Source organism: Athene noctua, chromosome 12, assembly GCF_965140245.1.
Source record: "Athene noctua chromosome 12, bAthNoc1.hap1.1, whole genome shotgun sequence".
In the NCBI taxonomy this organism is placed as follows: domain Eukaryota; kingdom Metazoa; phylum Chordata; class Aves; order Strigiformes; family Strigidae; genus Athene; species Athene noctua.
Window position 1 is genome coordinate 2,590,158 of NC_134048.1, and position 15,290 is coordinate 2,605,447.

The 15,290-nt window shown below is 42.5% G+C and overlaps 1 protein-coding gene across 3 annotated transcripts in view; it reads right to left on the reverse strand.

Moving 5' to 3' along the window:
- The window catches only part of ANKHD1 (ankyrin repeat and KH domain containing 1), a 114,854-nt gene that overhangs the window by 2,701 nt on the left and 96,863 nt on the right, over positions 1-15,290 (reverse strand). The window contains exons 27-34 of one of the 3 annotated variants that reach the window (XM_074916422.1): positions 14,649-15,102; positions 14,197-14,274; positions 11,956-12,102; positions 10,370-10,480; positions 8,665-8,814; positions 6,731-8,346; positions 1,621-1,815; positions 293-547 (exon numbers count right to left, since the gene is read on the reverse strand). In XM_074916422.1, the coding sequence (XP_074772523.1) occupies positions 293-547; positions 1,621-1,815; positions 6,731-8,346; positions 8,665-8,814; positions 10,370-10,480; positions 11,956-12,102; positions 14,197-14,274; positions 14,649-15,102 (3,006 nt within the window). The remainder of the gene's footprint in view (positions 1-292; positions 548-1,620; positions 1,816-6,730; positions 8,347-8,664; positions 8,815-10,369; positions 10,481-11,955; positions 12,103-14,196; positions 14,275-14,648; positions 15,103-15,290) is intronic. The other 2 variants (XM_074916424.1, XM_074916423.1) reach the window with 2 other exon arrangements.

Genomic DNA, 15,290 nt, shown 5'->3' on the forward strand with positions numbered 1-15,290 from the left:
ATTCAATAGACTTAATACAAAATTTCTTAACTGTTCTCAGGGTTTACAAGTGTAAGCTGACAGATAATCTAGGCTGGGCGAGAACCACCTACGTTAGGAGGGAAAACTGCAGCGCTTTCACTGATGTGCACTCTCCCACCACTGACACTTTTCCATTCAGGATGTACTCCAAGGAAGTCGATTACAGACTGTGGAACCTTATTCCTCCTCCCCAGCTTTCTTTTCAAATGCAGTACTTCTGAAAGGCCCTAGAAGTTTCTCTAGGCTACCCCAGGCTGTCCACCAGACTTACCAGACACACTGTTAACTCCAAAGGACCAAATACCGCTATGTCCGACAGGAGCTGTGAAGTTGGTTCCTAAGGGTGTTGGAGTGACAGATCCTCCCTGTCGAATTCTAGCGAGCCTTTCTGTCCCAATGGGAGGGGGGACCTTTCGATCTTGATTGGCATTACCCGTTTTTGGCTGGCCCAAGTTAGAAGGTGCAGAAGCAGCTGAAAGGGGCGAAGATGATCCTGAGGAAACTGATGGAATAGGAGATTCACCTGCTGAAAAGAGTATTTCTCTTGCTTAATTACATGCAAAGCACACAAGCTAGCGAGCATAAATGCTACCCACTCTATCCCCCCAGTATTATCTCAAAGCAAATGATAAAAAGGTTTTAAAGGCTTTTTTGGCAAGCATTCTTCAAGTCTATCACAGAAATTCTGTTTAATTTTAACTCTAAAATCAACATTATAAACACAAATGCTTTCAGCCATCAGAATCATGTGATATTCTCATGACATAGCAGTACATCTAAATTAATTACAAGAAAGAATAAGAAACATGGAAGAGTTTCAGGAAGAGGTGAAAACATCAGCCAAAATACCATAAATATCTAAAACAGCCTGGTTTTGGTATCCACCACTTCCAGCAGAAGAGAAATCAGACAGCTTCCCAAAGCCACATGTGTAACCTAAGAGTGTAAAAGTCCCACCAACTTCAGTCACTGACTCTTCTTGTGAAATCCAACTTCCTTTGAGCACTCATTTAAATGTTTTGGTTCTTAAGCTCCGAGTGGCAATGAAGTTGCATGCAGTGACATGAAAAGCCTCTTCACTTAAGATTCTGAATCAAAGACCCGTATTTTCTGTAAGCTACTTCCATGTTCTTCCCATTAGGAGGAAACCCCGCTATTACCTTGGATGACGCTTAGAGATTCTGGAACATTTTAAGTAACATGAAATAATTCCAGAATCCCATTTTTAAAAAAAAAAAAAGTGTAACTTCAAACAGTGACAAACATGGCATTTTCACCTAATATTACACTCATACTATTTAGAGGGGAATCTTTAGATTGGTATAATCACTTCCACGCCCCCACAGCTTCATGACCTTTCCTCTCAGAGCCTATGATGACTGATTTTTTTGCCCAAATATGCCTTTAGTAATGCTACCAGAACTAGTGGCATTTTACATGGGAAAAAAACACAAAATAGTACAGCTTGGGATTTGCACACCATCCTCAGAGCTGCTAAAAGCAATTGGAAAGCATTTTGTGCATCACTGGGTAATTTCCCCTCAAGTTACAAATCTACTAAAGACAATAGCTATGAATTTATAGTTAACTAAGACAGACCCATGAAGTTCCTACATGAATTTGTTGCGCTTGTCCAAGGATGTGGTGAAAAATGCTGTCTGTTAAAGCTGGGAGTCCCAACAGGCGCTGGCCCTTGAAGGTAAACCCGTGCTCCTTGTATGTTTGCTGAAAAGCCTGTCAAAGGACCTGAAGAAGAAGTTGTAGAGCTGTTGGATGGATCTAGAGAGGGTAAGCCTGAAATAAACATAAATTTGATTAAATATCTCTCTTTGGGAACCTGCTTCAAAGCACCAGAGACAGCCAGTGCTCCAAATATAATTACAGCATCTCATCACCTTCAGGGGTATCTGCACATGGTAAGTTCATTTTACAGGTGCACGATTCTCCCTTAGAAACCAACAGAAGGCATTTCTGTATACTGTTTTGGCCTGAAGTTTTAACAAAAACAGCCATCCCTTTGTCACTGAAAGGAAAAGATCTTAGCAGGGAAGGCAAAGGAGGAAAGCTGGGAGTGGCAAGGATCTCTGCTTACAAAAAAAAGCCACGGAAGTCAAACAGGGATACAGGGCTCTGAAAGTCCCAGGGGAATCCGGCACCAGGGAAGTACTTCACTGCAGTATGGTTTTTGCCATCCTATAGATACATTTCACATATAAATCGGTCAGAGCATGCTGTGTCCAGAGAAACAGGGGCTGATGATGCACAGCAAAACAGGTGAGAGGGCTGCTTCCTATAAGGGTGCGTGAGAGGAAGGCAGAGATGGAGAGAAAGTTCAAAGTCCCACAAAAATTATTAGCAAGGGGGAATTACAGTTTTTTAATAAGCCAAAGCTTTTAAGTACTTTTCCAAAATGTAAAAGCTCTTATCACATGTTATTACCTGAAAGCAGAAACGGGCATGGCTGTATGTTTACCTGAGTTTTGGGTTTAGTTTCAAGGGCCTATTAAACAAGACTAGTTTCAAAACCATTTAAACATTTCAAAATGACCACAACCAGGACCAGCCTATGTTGCTGCAGAGCAAGGTTGTACCTACTTACACCGCAGCAGTCTGCAAACAGCAGTGGTGACAGACAACACCTTAGGTCATAGACTAGAGGTGCACCTTTCATCACCTGGATACGTCCTGAAAGCCAGGTCTTTTTCCCCCAGTATTATCAACCAAGTCGACCTGATTTACAGCTTCCAGGAGTGCCAGATCCAACCTGCTCCCATTGATAGAAATGACTCACTGGATTTGAAGGAGGTATTTTTCTCCCTAGACCTACCCCAAAGGTTAAAAAAAGCCCCCAGTACAGACAAGGAGAAATAAATCACCACCACCACCAGAACATGGGATGCTCAGACAAGGGAACCTGAGTGTGGGAGGGTAATCTTTCAAGGTTTGTCACAACACAAAGTGCAAGACTCCATGGCTATGAGGAAGATGGTAATGCCTGTGCAGGCTGCCTGTCAACACAGTTTGACTGATCTGCGTTTGTCCAGAGCTGCAGACTGACCCCAGCATGGAGCCCAGCTGTACACAGACTGCAGCACCTCCGGCTGAGGGCCCTCCCGTGCATCTGCCATAGAGCTACTGATGGGAGACTCTCGCTAACCCTCCATTCACAAAAGTCAGCTCAGAGGTAGTTAAAAGGCCCTTATGGCGACCAGTTCTACCACATATCAAAACCAAGTTTCCAGCTGGCTGACAAATCACCTAAGATCCTGAATCTCTGCCCCATAGGGGCAACAGAGGGGTAACAGTGCTGCTGCTGCTCATGGGGACTGCAGGCTTCCTAAACAGAGAACAAGGCAAGGATTATGATAAAAAGAGCTCTTCTGCAAAAGAGAGATGCCCAGCTGTGTCTTTTGAAGGTTTGGTAGGATGGGCACACAGCTTTCAAAGTGCAGCGACTGTACAGCCAAGATAACTTAGCACTGCTGTGTATTTTCTACAGGCTGAAGGAAGTGTGACATCCAGAAATGCACAAATTCAGAGTAGTCAGTTTTCAGGTTGTAAAGAACACTTTATCATTATCTTGCCTTTCATAAAAGTGGGTGAGAAAAACCTTTGCTCAATATTAAAAATGTCTTCTATGAACAATGACTTACAGAATCCTGATTTCAAAAATGAGCTTCCTATTTATGTACTTACCAAGAAATTCAGGTTTTGCAATACTAAACCTTTTTGCCATACCATACTCTGCAGTTACTTGGGCCATAAACTCAAAATCTTTGTCATACTCTGAAAGCATATCTGAGCTTTTGAGACTAGCATAAGAAACTCACACAAACTCTGCTCAAAATTCAGTTTATCAAAGCCTCCTGGCACTTCTGCAGAAACTGGTTACTGCAAGGGCTACCTCCACCTTTAGAGAAACAGACACAACACTTGGTCACTCCATGTAAAACAGGGAGCCCAGCTATTTCATGTGACTCCATGTTCATGTGCTGCTTCCTAAGCTGGCATACTTCAATAATGCCACATGAGCAAGGTCTCAAACCCCTCCTTAAAATACAGGGAGTAGAAGTAACAAATAGACTTCTTGTGATCTTCTCCACTGTTGCCCCAAGTGGTTGGGCTAGGTCTGCCCTCAATCTGCAAGCTGTTAGGACAAGAGATCTAAAGACGTAAGTGAGAGAAAGGCCGTTTCTAAAACATATCTACAGCTGGAGATCCGCATGTGTATCTGTGCCTCAAAGGAACTGGTAAGCCAGAGGAAACTCAAGCTGCAACTGAGCTTACCCATGGATAGGAAAAGCAGAGTACCCAAACTCCACCCTGAGGTGACAACTTGTTAAAGAAAAAGCTGATTTAGTGCACAATCAAATTCTATTAAATTTCCACCAAATCAGCTTAGAGATGATCACCAGGAGATGCTGATTTGTGGAAAAACTTGCCACAGCCCAACTGTGCAAGACAGGCACAAAAGACAAACCTCTGCTCTATCAGTGCAGAGCCACAGCTGAGATTAGAAAATTGGTGTCCACCTGCTTTGAATGGCCATTACTACTCCCTCTCATCACACAAAAGTGTATCCTGAATTTCCAGACAAGTCCCAGACTGCTCCTTGTCCATCACACTGCCGTTGGCTGAAGTCTAAGACAGCAGTGACTGACCCTTTTCCCGCTTCTCAAATCTCATGAAACTTGCCAACAAACCCTAAGGAAACAGCCAAGGTAGTACCCCAGTTCAACCCACCTCGAAAGCTGGGCTGAGCAGAGAGGTCTGGTCCCTTGGGAAGAGCCAGCGAATGAGACGGGTGGACAGACCACAGGACCACACACGCTCCAAGAGAGCTCCTCAGCCTATCGTCCCTGCTCCCTTCCTCACTACAATACCTTCAAAACAACCCCTTCTCGGCAGTCTCCCTCAGTCCCCCTGCCTTCCTGTATGAAAGGCAATTTAAATTCTGAAACTAAGGTGATCAAAACCAGTATTAAGTAGAATGATATTAAATTAATCAACTAAGGACCTGACTAACCAGTCACCTCCTGCCAGGCAGAATTTTAGATGCACATCTACCTATTTGCAGTTTTTCTTCACTCTGAAATATCCTAATCAAATCCTAGCTCAGAAAAAAACGTGTTCTGTCCAAGTATTTTTGTGCCTCAGTTGAGAACTTCACACATCTCCCCAAAGTCAACCATGTGAGCTCTACCTAACCTTCCTAATTCAAGGAAGAAACAGATTTAGACTACCTTTTAAATATTTACAATCATTTAAAGATAGATAAAGGATCAAGAAATTCTTCCAAATGACAAACAGATGATATTAACATAAGGGAACAGCAAAACTTTTTGCTGCTATGGGAAGTCCCAGTCAGCTGTCTTTGTATATACAGGATGCAACCATTAGAAAAATCAGCAGATTCCATTTGTCGTCATTCCAGCAACAGCTAACTCCCAGTTCAGAGCACTGCAGAGAAAAAGCTGAGCCATCAGTGAAGTGTTTCTGGATTCCAGTTACTTTACCTTCCACAGCCTTAGGTACCTCTGGCTCTGCTTGCTGCGCTGCGACTGGACACAGCACAAGAGCTCTAGGTGTTCAGGTGCTTTGCAGAGCTATACAGCCCAGAAAACAACAGTCACAGTAAACATCCTAGTTTTGTGGTTAAAGCTAGTCAGAGAAAAGTGTTCTGGTTTTCAGAAGGCCTGCACATGTGTAAATCAACTGTGAGAAATGGGAATGCTGAAAAGCTTCTTTCTTCACCACCACACCTTCCAAATGCCCCCTTCTCCTTTAGTCTGCAAATCAAACTACTTGATTTGTCACAATCCAGCATTCAAGTCCTAAAGTGTTAGCCCAAATATCTAATGTACACTGCAGGGGTAAAGGCAACTTCAAAGCAAGGCTCTCTAGCTACCCAGCTACCAGGCACCATAAAGCCATTATGGCAAGAATGAAGGGGAGAACAGGGTGGCACAAACTAGATCTCTTGAGGGTTTCTTCCAGCCAAATGGGTGCATCCAGTTGCCTGCAATGTAGTTTGAACATGAAGATGATATTAATCCTTTAGGCAGTGCACAGCAAGGGCAGGGAGCTCACTGTGATTGTTCCTAACCCATTTCAAATAAATACAGATAAGCTTGAACTGCTATACTTCACAGCAGAAGGACAGTAATTTCCTAATAGAACACACCATGCCGTAGCACACCAGTTACCCAAAGCACAACATAATCTTATTAAAATCCCAGAGCCACATCAAGAGGCAAAAAGTACAGAGTTTACCCTGAGTTGTGCTAGAGTCTCAGATAAAATACTGAACATCTGCACACAGTCACTCCCTCAGCTGAAACCGGTCAAGAGTCCTGGACCTTCTGTTTCAGGTTTGGTATCACCCAACTCTATGTTCCATTCCAACCCGAAAGCTAAAAATCAATGCTATTCTGAACTATACAAACAGGTGGAAGCATTCCCGTGTCTTAGAAAACAAGCAATGCAACACCTGCAATGTTTCCAACACCTAACATTCCAGAAAAGCTGAAGAAAAGAGGAAAAAAATGGTCATCAACATTTTAAAGAGCACTTGGAAAAAGCAGGCCATCCTTGTCACATCAGTATTCTCTAAGTGTCATTTGTAAACTACTTCTCAATCAGTTTGAGATGACTGAAGTGTAATGATTAGAGAAAGAATTCTGTCCAGTGCATGATCTTAATGACTTACCTACAGGACTAGTCGAAACCCGCTGGGAAGGTGGCCTGAAACCAGGAGCCTTGGAGTTGTCAGGATGCACGTTTTCCACGTGTCCTAGCACAGAGTTATTCAGAAAGGTAGACTGAACTGTGAAAGATGGGTCAGCTGCTGCTCGGGTAGAGAGGGGACAGTCTCCCCATCCTTGGTTAGCTGGCACCTGGTTGCTATCAAAAAGACTACTAAAGTGATTGAAGAGCGTTGCTGGCCCGAAGGTAGGAGGCAATGATTTGTTTGCTGGGTTAATGTGCATCTGAGAACCGTTCATAACGTTCATGGCTGACGAAAGCTGCACTGCAGCAGGTGGACCTTGAGAAGGTGTTAAAGGAACTTGATTTGTAACAAAAATAGACTGAGGATCTTGGTGGAGGTTTGCATTTGGTACCACTGAATAGAAAGAACCTCTGGACTGCATCCTGTGAGCAACTCGAGGTGCTGGTACAGCTACTTGAGGTAAGTTACTGTTGTCCTGATTATCTGCAACAACTGACCTGGGTGACGCTAAGCTTAAAGGAGCAGTTTCTGAGCTGGATGAAAAAGGCATCGACATGGAAGGATTTATCTCTGACATGCTGGTTGGCAGTATTTCATCTTGGACATTATTTAGCGGTGCAGGGCTGCTTGATGGACGAGTTTCGGTGACTCCTGAGTTGCTGCTAGCTGACATACTGCAACTACTTGCAACTGAAGATGGCGCACATGCATTTGCAGTGGGCTGGTCTGGTGTTGACACCTTCTCTTTGGGTGCTGAGACAACCGAGAAAGAGTCCGCTTTAAGTGCAGAATGCTGTGTTTGTGGAGCATTAGATGGCAGAAATGCTGTGGGCACTTGCCCATTGTTTGTGGGGGCAGAGGAAGCTGAAGGAAGAGTGCTACAGGTGCTTGTCACCGTTGAGATTGCTGTTGCTGCAGCACTCGTCTTGGGAACGCAGGCAAACAACTGCTTTCTGACTGAAGAGGGAGTCCGATTACTGGTTACACACAGCGGTTGAGTGGAAGCAGCTACAGAAGAGACAGTAATGGGACAACTAGAAGTAGCTAATCCAGGAGACTCCGTCTGTAAAATATTTCCATTCTGACTACCTACACGACTTGAACTATTATGCTTTGGAGAGCTGTTTGTGCTGCCAGGGTTAACTGGTCTCACTGGGAATGGTCCCCAAGTGTTCGGTGAGGGTGAAAAAGTTCCTCCAAATTGGGCCATAGGTAAGCGAGGGTGACGGATCTGTTGCATAGTTTGGGCAGCCAGCAAGGCAAAATGAGGGTGAGAATAAGCTAGAGGAAGAGACACCGGAAAAGATGACCGCACATTTGCTGGGACATTCTTGTTTAATTTGTTAGTAGGCTGGAAAGTAGATAATGTTGATGACTGTGATGTGACCAGGGGCGGTGCTCCGAGAGGAAAGGAGTTCTTGTTTGAAGCAGTCGCAGTGCTGACTCCAGATGAGAAGTTTGCATGGATTGATTTGGTACTCGAAGCAGGTGTTCTTATATGAGTTTTAGGAATCAAGTCTTCCAGTTCCTTGGCAGGATCTTGAATAAGGGCATTGATGAGTTGCACTGCATATCGTGTTGACTCTGTACCACCCCTAGATTAAATAACACACATTTATCTTTTGAAAAAGGAAACCTCACTTTGTGCAACATTCTGTAGCCTCAATTTTATACTGATCTGCAAGTCTACTGCATGTTTACTCCAGTAAGTTACTACTTGACTTGCGTATCTTAAGGATTATCTTTGAAGAAGACGTTCAGCTGAAGATGATGTTCAGCATTATCTTGGCAGCAGTAATACATGTTCTATTCTAGTACCAAGAAGCTAAGTACGTCCTGTCTTAAAAGCAAACAAACTTCTTAATAAATGACATTAAGGACTAACTCAAGACTTTCATTTCTAGATACTGTACCTTATAGTGATCATTCTCTCTCCATTCTTATCTTTTTGCTTATCAACGTCAATATGGGCACCAGTGACATCTTGAATTGCTGTGATGTTGCACCCACCTCTTCCCATTATTCTAGATACGACAGAAGCTGGGACAGATAATTTCTTTGACCTATATCACAAAGACCACAAATCTGTGAAATGTATTCAAACTTGCAAAGGCATACAAAGAAATCCCTTGCTGACAGGTGGCTGAAGCAATATTATCAAGTTTCAGGGCAGCAAGTGGTTTTCTGCTAATATTTTCTCCACCCTTTGGAGACTCTCTAAAGCTCCCCCACTCAAATTACTCATCATCCTCAGTACCTGATGGGGATTCTCCAGAAGCATTTATTCCACCACTGTTGTAAAACAGATGTATGTGCCTCACACTGCTTCGGAAACACTTTTGGATTTTACCTTATCTTTTGTACCTTCAAAGTGAGACAAATCCTTAGCTTATCAACCTAAATTTACATAAACAGCACTGCTTCAAATATAAAAGCCCATGGCTTAGCTACTTTGATCATTTATAGCAAGGATATATAGCAAGGATAAGGTGGTTTTCCAATGTCTTCCCATTGATCAGTTCCGCAATACCACTTACATTCACAACTCTTTTGGCATCCACCTCTCTCAGACCTCGAGATCTGAAAGTTTATTGGTGACACTACACCACGGTGGACAGCAGACAGTTAAATTGTAGGACAATTCTGTCATTTAAGAAGCTGCTGGAAGCCACTGTGAAGGCAGCACAGATTTTCAGAAACAGGCTCGCTGACAGGCCACAACGCTGTAACCCATGTGTTTGGCAAAATAAGGCAATTTAGGACTTCTTCAATTCACGTGGTATTGGGGGGTCAGTGCAGACATACAGTAGTGCTAAGTCTCTGAGCACAAGCTACGCTTGCATCCACACCCTAGGCAAGGTCTCTCTGGATCACCACTGTTCCCAGACTTCAAAGGCTCTCAAGCCCATATACCACTTTCAAACTCACCACTGAACAATTAGAGGGGATTCAAAGCAGTTTCAGAAGCCACTGTGATTACAGTGCAGGGTGCCTCTGAACACTGTACAGATCCCCACCACCCCCTGAAGAGGCTGCCAGCTTCATCTAGCTATTCCAGTCTTGGAAACTTTTAAGTAACTTGATCCTCAGGAAATTTGTTTCTCACTTCATAGCACTTAAAGGAAACCCATTTTACTTCAAACACATCTGAATACATGGAAATGTTCTAAAGCATCACCTCATCTCGCTAAAGTATTTATTCTTTCCCTCTTCTGACAGCAGAGCATGCTCCAACCCTCCCCATCCCCAGAAACCAGGTCCTCTTGAGCAAACACCCAGCTATCCTTCCAAGGGTTTTCATACTTTGGGCTTTCTTCTCCTCTCCACCTCCACAGGTCCTCTCTCAAGCTAGACACCCTAGTCCTCCCCAAACCAGAGCTTCTATCCTCATCTCATTTTCAAGATATGTTCACATTACTCACAGGGCTCCTCACCGTATCTTGGTCTGCTTCCGCCTCAGCCCACTAGGAACCCCACACCACCACCCATGGAGACACTCCTCCCCCAGAAGAGCTCACCCCAGTGCCCAGGCCCCCACCCACCCATCACCCACGTTTTTTCCCCTCCCTACCCGTCAAGCTTGATAGTTTTTACCTTGAGAAGCACCTAAAACAGTACCTTTTTGCTCCTGAACAGCAGCGCCCACCTCTCTGCAGCTGAAATTGCTCAATTGGTGTTGGCTGCAGAGTGTTGCTAGGGGGAGGGTCTTTCAAAACTCTGCCTACTTGCCTGTCAAGGGCAGAAGGAATGTTTTCATTGGTAACTTCTTTGATAGACATCCCTTCTAGCCACGGGGTATAGAAGAATTCTTGTTGAGACCAGGAGAGACTTAGGGAGAGGAAGGCATGCAGCTCCCGGGCATTTTGCATATGCATCTAAAGTCACCAAAAAGCTTTTTGGCAGGATACATGCTTCGAGCAGTCAGAGCATAGCAAACACCAGTGCAGAACACTTTATAGAGACATTTTTTATGACACAAGGCCTGATTCCTCAGGGATGAGGAAAGGTTGGGGTTTGGATGCCATCTCTAGAACCCTACCATCTCTCAAGCAGAAAGAAGAGTAGACAATACCCAGACAAGCAGTTGAGTTGAGCCTACAAGACTCAAGAAACCCAGAAGGAGCAATGGAGCAGCTCCAGGGTCAATGGCAGGGTCTGTGTGCAGCCTTGGAAAAGTCAGCTGCCTGTTGAGGCAGTTTCATGCCTGCACAACTCACCCAGTGGTGGGCAATCTGCAACCACACATTTAGCAAGGCCACGTCACAGCGGAGAACCCCATTTGCAAATGCAACAAAAGGCAGAGATCAAACCAATTCTAAGGGGTCAAATGCTTAAATTTTCAGATTAGAATGACTTTTTGACTTTACTTAAGAAGAGTCTGTGGCTTCCACTACTCTGAATGCATTAATTCCTCCATACAATTATGTTCTTTGCACATAGCCTAACGTTCTCTAAAATAAGCATGTTTGGTCACTACCATTGCAGAACACAAAAGCAGGAGGGTGTCGTAAGTGCACCTAAAGCATCTGACACTTGTCTGTTCATGCTGTATTCCTTTATGATAAAGGGAACAAAAGAAAGAAAACCATATTGTCATTTCTAGTTATAAGTAGCAGACATCATAAAGGTTACAAAAAAGATCTTGGGATGTTAATGGCCATGTAATAAAAAACAGTACATTTTCAAAGGGAAAGTTTGCTCTACAGAAAATCTTTAAATCTAATTGCATCTCTAGCACTCACTTTAAGGTGACAAAATTTTCCATGGAAGCAGCAATCAAAGTCACTGCCCAAAGCACAATGAATTTTAGCCTTGAAGAGATCATCTACTCCTCCTTTACTAACATCCATACTGTCTCGAGTTCATGTGCAAACAATCACCTGCTGCAGGGGCTTTTCACTGCCATCTGCTCCCTCCCCCTTTATCTTATCCCCATATGCTTTACTCCACTGAAGTCACAGGTAAAAAAATCCTTGTGCCAAATAAAATGTTCGTGTCATACTGAAATGAGGTTAGTGAGGAGTTACTACAAATCAGGACTGCAATTTGTTTTCACAGCACTGCAAGAATAAGGGATATGTGTGTAATTTTTTTATAAATTAATTATACAATTAAACAAACTTGCTAGACATTCTATATTTGGGAATAATTTACAAGCTAAAAAGCTCCCAGATAGTTTTTAAACACAGAATTAAAGTCTTTACCTTCTAACCACTTCTTTCCAGCCTTCTTCTCTTTTCTGGCCTCTTTTTGGGCTAGTCAGATTCAGCTTTACATTTGGAGAGGTCAGAGGCAGGGAAACAGGTTTATAAGTAGTTGACAAAGAATTTGAATGACCTTCACCATCGAGTCTGGGAACACAAATATACTGATTACAATTTACAGAATAAAAGTGACATCATTACAGTATACATTCCTGCAGCTTAAAACTACTAGCATGAACTGTTTCCAGTCTTATTTTCTACCTGAAACAACTGTTCGGTGACTTCATAGTTAAGTTTTTTAGCTTTTAGTCCACAGCCTATACTGCTCTTCCAAAAAGTGGAGTGCTAAACTGAATGAAGTAATACCAGAAACACTAAGGACATCAGATTAAAATAGCTTATAATAGGTGATACACAGCCACTTAGGCACATCCTGACCCTGTGGCTATATTGTGTTCTCCTTTTTGAATAGCTTTTTAAGAAAAGGTCCTTTGGTAATAATGACTCTTTCTTACTAAGTACTTGAAAATGTCAGTTTTTCAGCTCTTATTGTCACAGACTCCCTGGAAAGTGCTTCTACCTCTCACCCCGGATTTTATGAATGGGTAACTGATGCACAGATATTTGAGCATTTTTATGTATTGAAGTGCCAGAGACATCAGTTTGGAAGCAGGTGCCCTAATATCATTACCTGTACTAATAGAGCTGTAGCAATAGCCTGGTGATACAAACAAGGCAAAGTCTGGGTGAGTGAGAACAGGCAGTGGCTAACTGACCTATGTGGAGGTGAAAAAAAGCAGCACTGGGAGCTTACAAGTTCATCTGCAGCACTGAAAAACTAGTCTTATGTGATTTGATCTAGCCGAAAAATTTACAGAAGACCTCACGCTGCAGCTGCCCTGCTAAACATCATTCCTCCTCTTTACTATATTCAAGTTTTTATTCCCAATTCTTTACAGCATTTTTTTAATGTTCATTGTGTCTTCCTGCAGGCAAACTGCTTGTTTATACTACTAATACAAAGTTCAGAGATGTATTCACATTCAAATAACCCAAGTGTACTGATTATATGAAAAGCAATGCTTAGACAGTATGCCTTTTCAAATGGCAGCATTTTCTCTCTCTACCTTAATAAGTTCTAGCTCTCTGATAATATACCTGCCCACGGCATTTGAAAGTTCTATGGAGAATTTTACTTGTCCTCAGATAACTGTAATATTGAGGCAAAGAGAAAACGTGTATGAAAGAAAAGAACCAAGTCCATTGTGGAATACTGATTCCAGAGTAGACTTTGAAAGCTTTTTTTCTTCTTTGTCTGAAAATGCCTAGGCATGTTTTCAGAAAAGCATTGTTACGAAGTCTTGAGTTTAAGTTTAAATTACAGTAGCCTTGTCATCAGTATGTCTCTGACTAAAGAGAAGAGGAATTCAAGAAGAGCAAATTTAGAAATAATTTTCAGACAAAGTCTGCCTAGTGCAAGAGCCAAAGAGCACGTGCAGAAATTAATAAAATACACTAGCCTTATTTTGGTATTTACACACTCTCTTGTTTCTTAGGTGTACTTTATCTAACAGAAGCAGCACTTCTAACAAAGATTTAGAAGTATGCATTTAGTTAGTCCTGCTGTAGTGAACTGCACAGGATTCCAAGGCTTTTGTAGGAGATCTTAGGCAAAAGGTCTGAGGCACAAACAACTTATGTTCATAAAACAAAACATAAGCAAAATCCCATTTCTAACATTCCTAATGGAAATCCAAAACAGACGCCCCCCAACCACAAGGGCTGACAAATCCCCTCATTCTGCACCTGACTTCAATCTGGCGAAAAAAAGGAGAAGAAAAAAAAGAAAATCCCAACTCTCTTCCCACTCCCAGACAAGTGCCTCAATCAGTCTGGCAACAGCCACTTGCTGCCCTTTTTGATCCCATCATGTTTGTGATCTTTCTTACTGAACCTGGGTTCTCAGTCAGCCAGATGTCCTGCAGATCAACCTCCATACCCTCTCCCCTCCCTTAATGCAGGAAAAGAATAGAAAAAAAGAAACCTATGGAGGATCAGACTCATACTACTTCTGTGTAAAAATAAGTGAAGACTGCAGATTCAGATGGGATCTAAGCTTTTTGACTCAGACCAATGACCTATCCAGAAACTGGTGTTATTAGCTCATTCCCTGACAAATGAATCATCTTCCAAACGATTCATAAGGCTCCTGTACATTCAAAAGAACTCAGTGACTCTCACCTCTGGTTCGACAAGGTTAAATCAAATTGGCCATCAACCTGGCAGGTAAAATGCTCAGCGTCATCAACTTCTTCCCTCCTTAAAACAGAAATTGTAATTCAAATGAGTTAAAAGACAAAACCATAAAAAAACTGAGGTAATGAAACCACTTCTGTGGTTTAGATTATAAGCAAAGCTGGCACTTCCTTTTTAATTTCCCAGCACATTCACTTTAAAATGTATTCCAATATAGCTGACAATGTAACACTGATGCTTAAACAACAGAGAGAGGAAACTGGCTGTTTTGCTAAAATAATACTAAAAACTAGCTAGCAATGCCAAAAAAATCTTGTCTTTAAAGAGACTGCGTTCAATAAATGTGTCAGCTGGTGTAAAGCTTAAACTACAGAAAATTTACATTGGCATAGGTTAAAACCCTGTGAAACAATAGGGAAGCAATACTGCAGGCTCACCTCGTTGGTGTTTTTGAAGCTGAGGTGCTCGTTTTTTCTTCCTGAGAGGGGATAAGCAATGAGGCATAGCGCCGCTCAGAGGAATTCGTATCCATTGTGAAGTTCAACTCTTGGCTTTTACCTCCACTGCTACTTTCGCTATTGCAATCTGTGCTATCCAAGTTATCTGAATCACTATTCCCACTTGCACCACCACCTCTTGGCTCTCCATTTATTTTATTTTTATCTGCTTTTTGCTGTGCTAGAGATATATGCTGATCTGGCAAAATTATCTGCATATTCTGAGGAGTCTCTTTTGTTTTATTTTTCTTATTTTTTCTATTTGTGCTGGGGGTCGTCACCACATTAGCTCTCTTCTTCCCAAAGGCATTTGTGAAAGTAGTTGAAGTCGCAGAAATTCCAATTGTAGTTGTTGTAGTTGCACTAGGGGGCTCTATAGGAACTTCTTGTTCCACTGTAAGAAAAAGAGTTGATACACGATCAAAACCCACAACACACAGAAATCAGTTCCCTGACTGAAGACACTACAGCTGAAGTTATGCTCCTTGCTGAGCTGTCAGACTATTTGCACCTCATTCAGCCCTAAATCCTCCAAGAGTGGGAACAAAGGGGGGTGAGAAGTGAACAAAGGTGGGGGGAGGG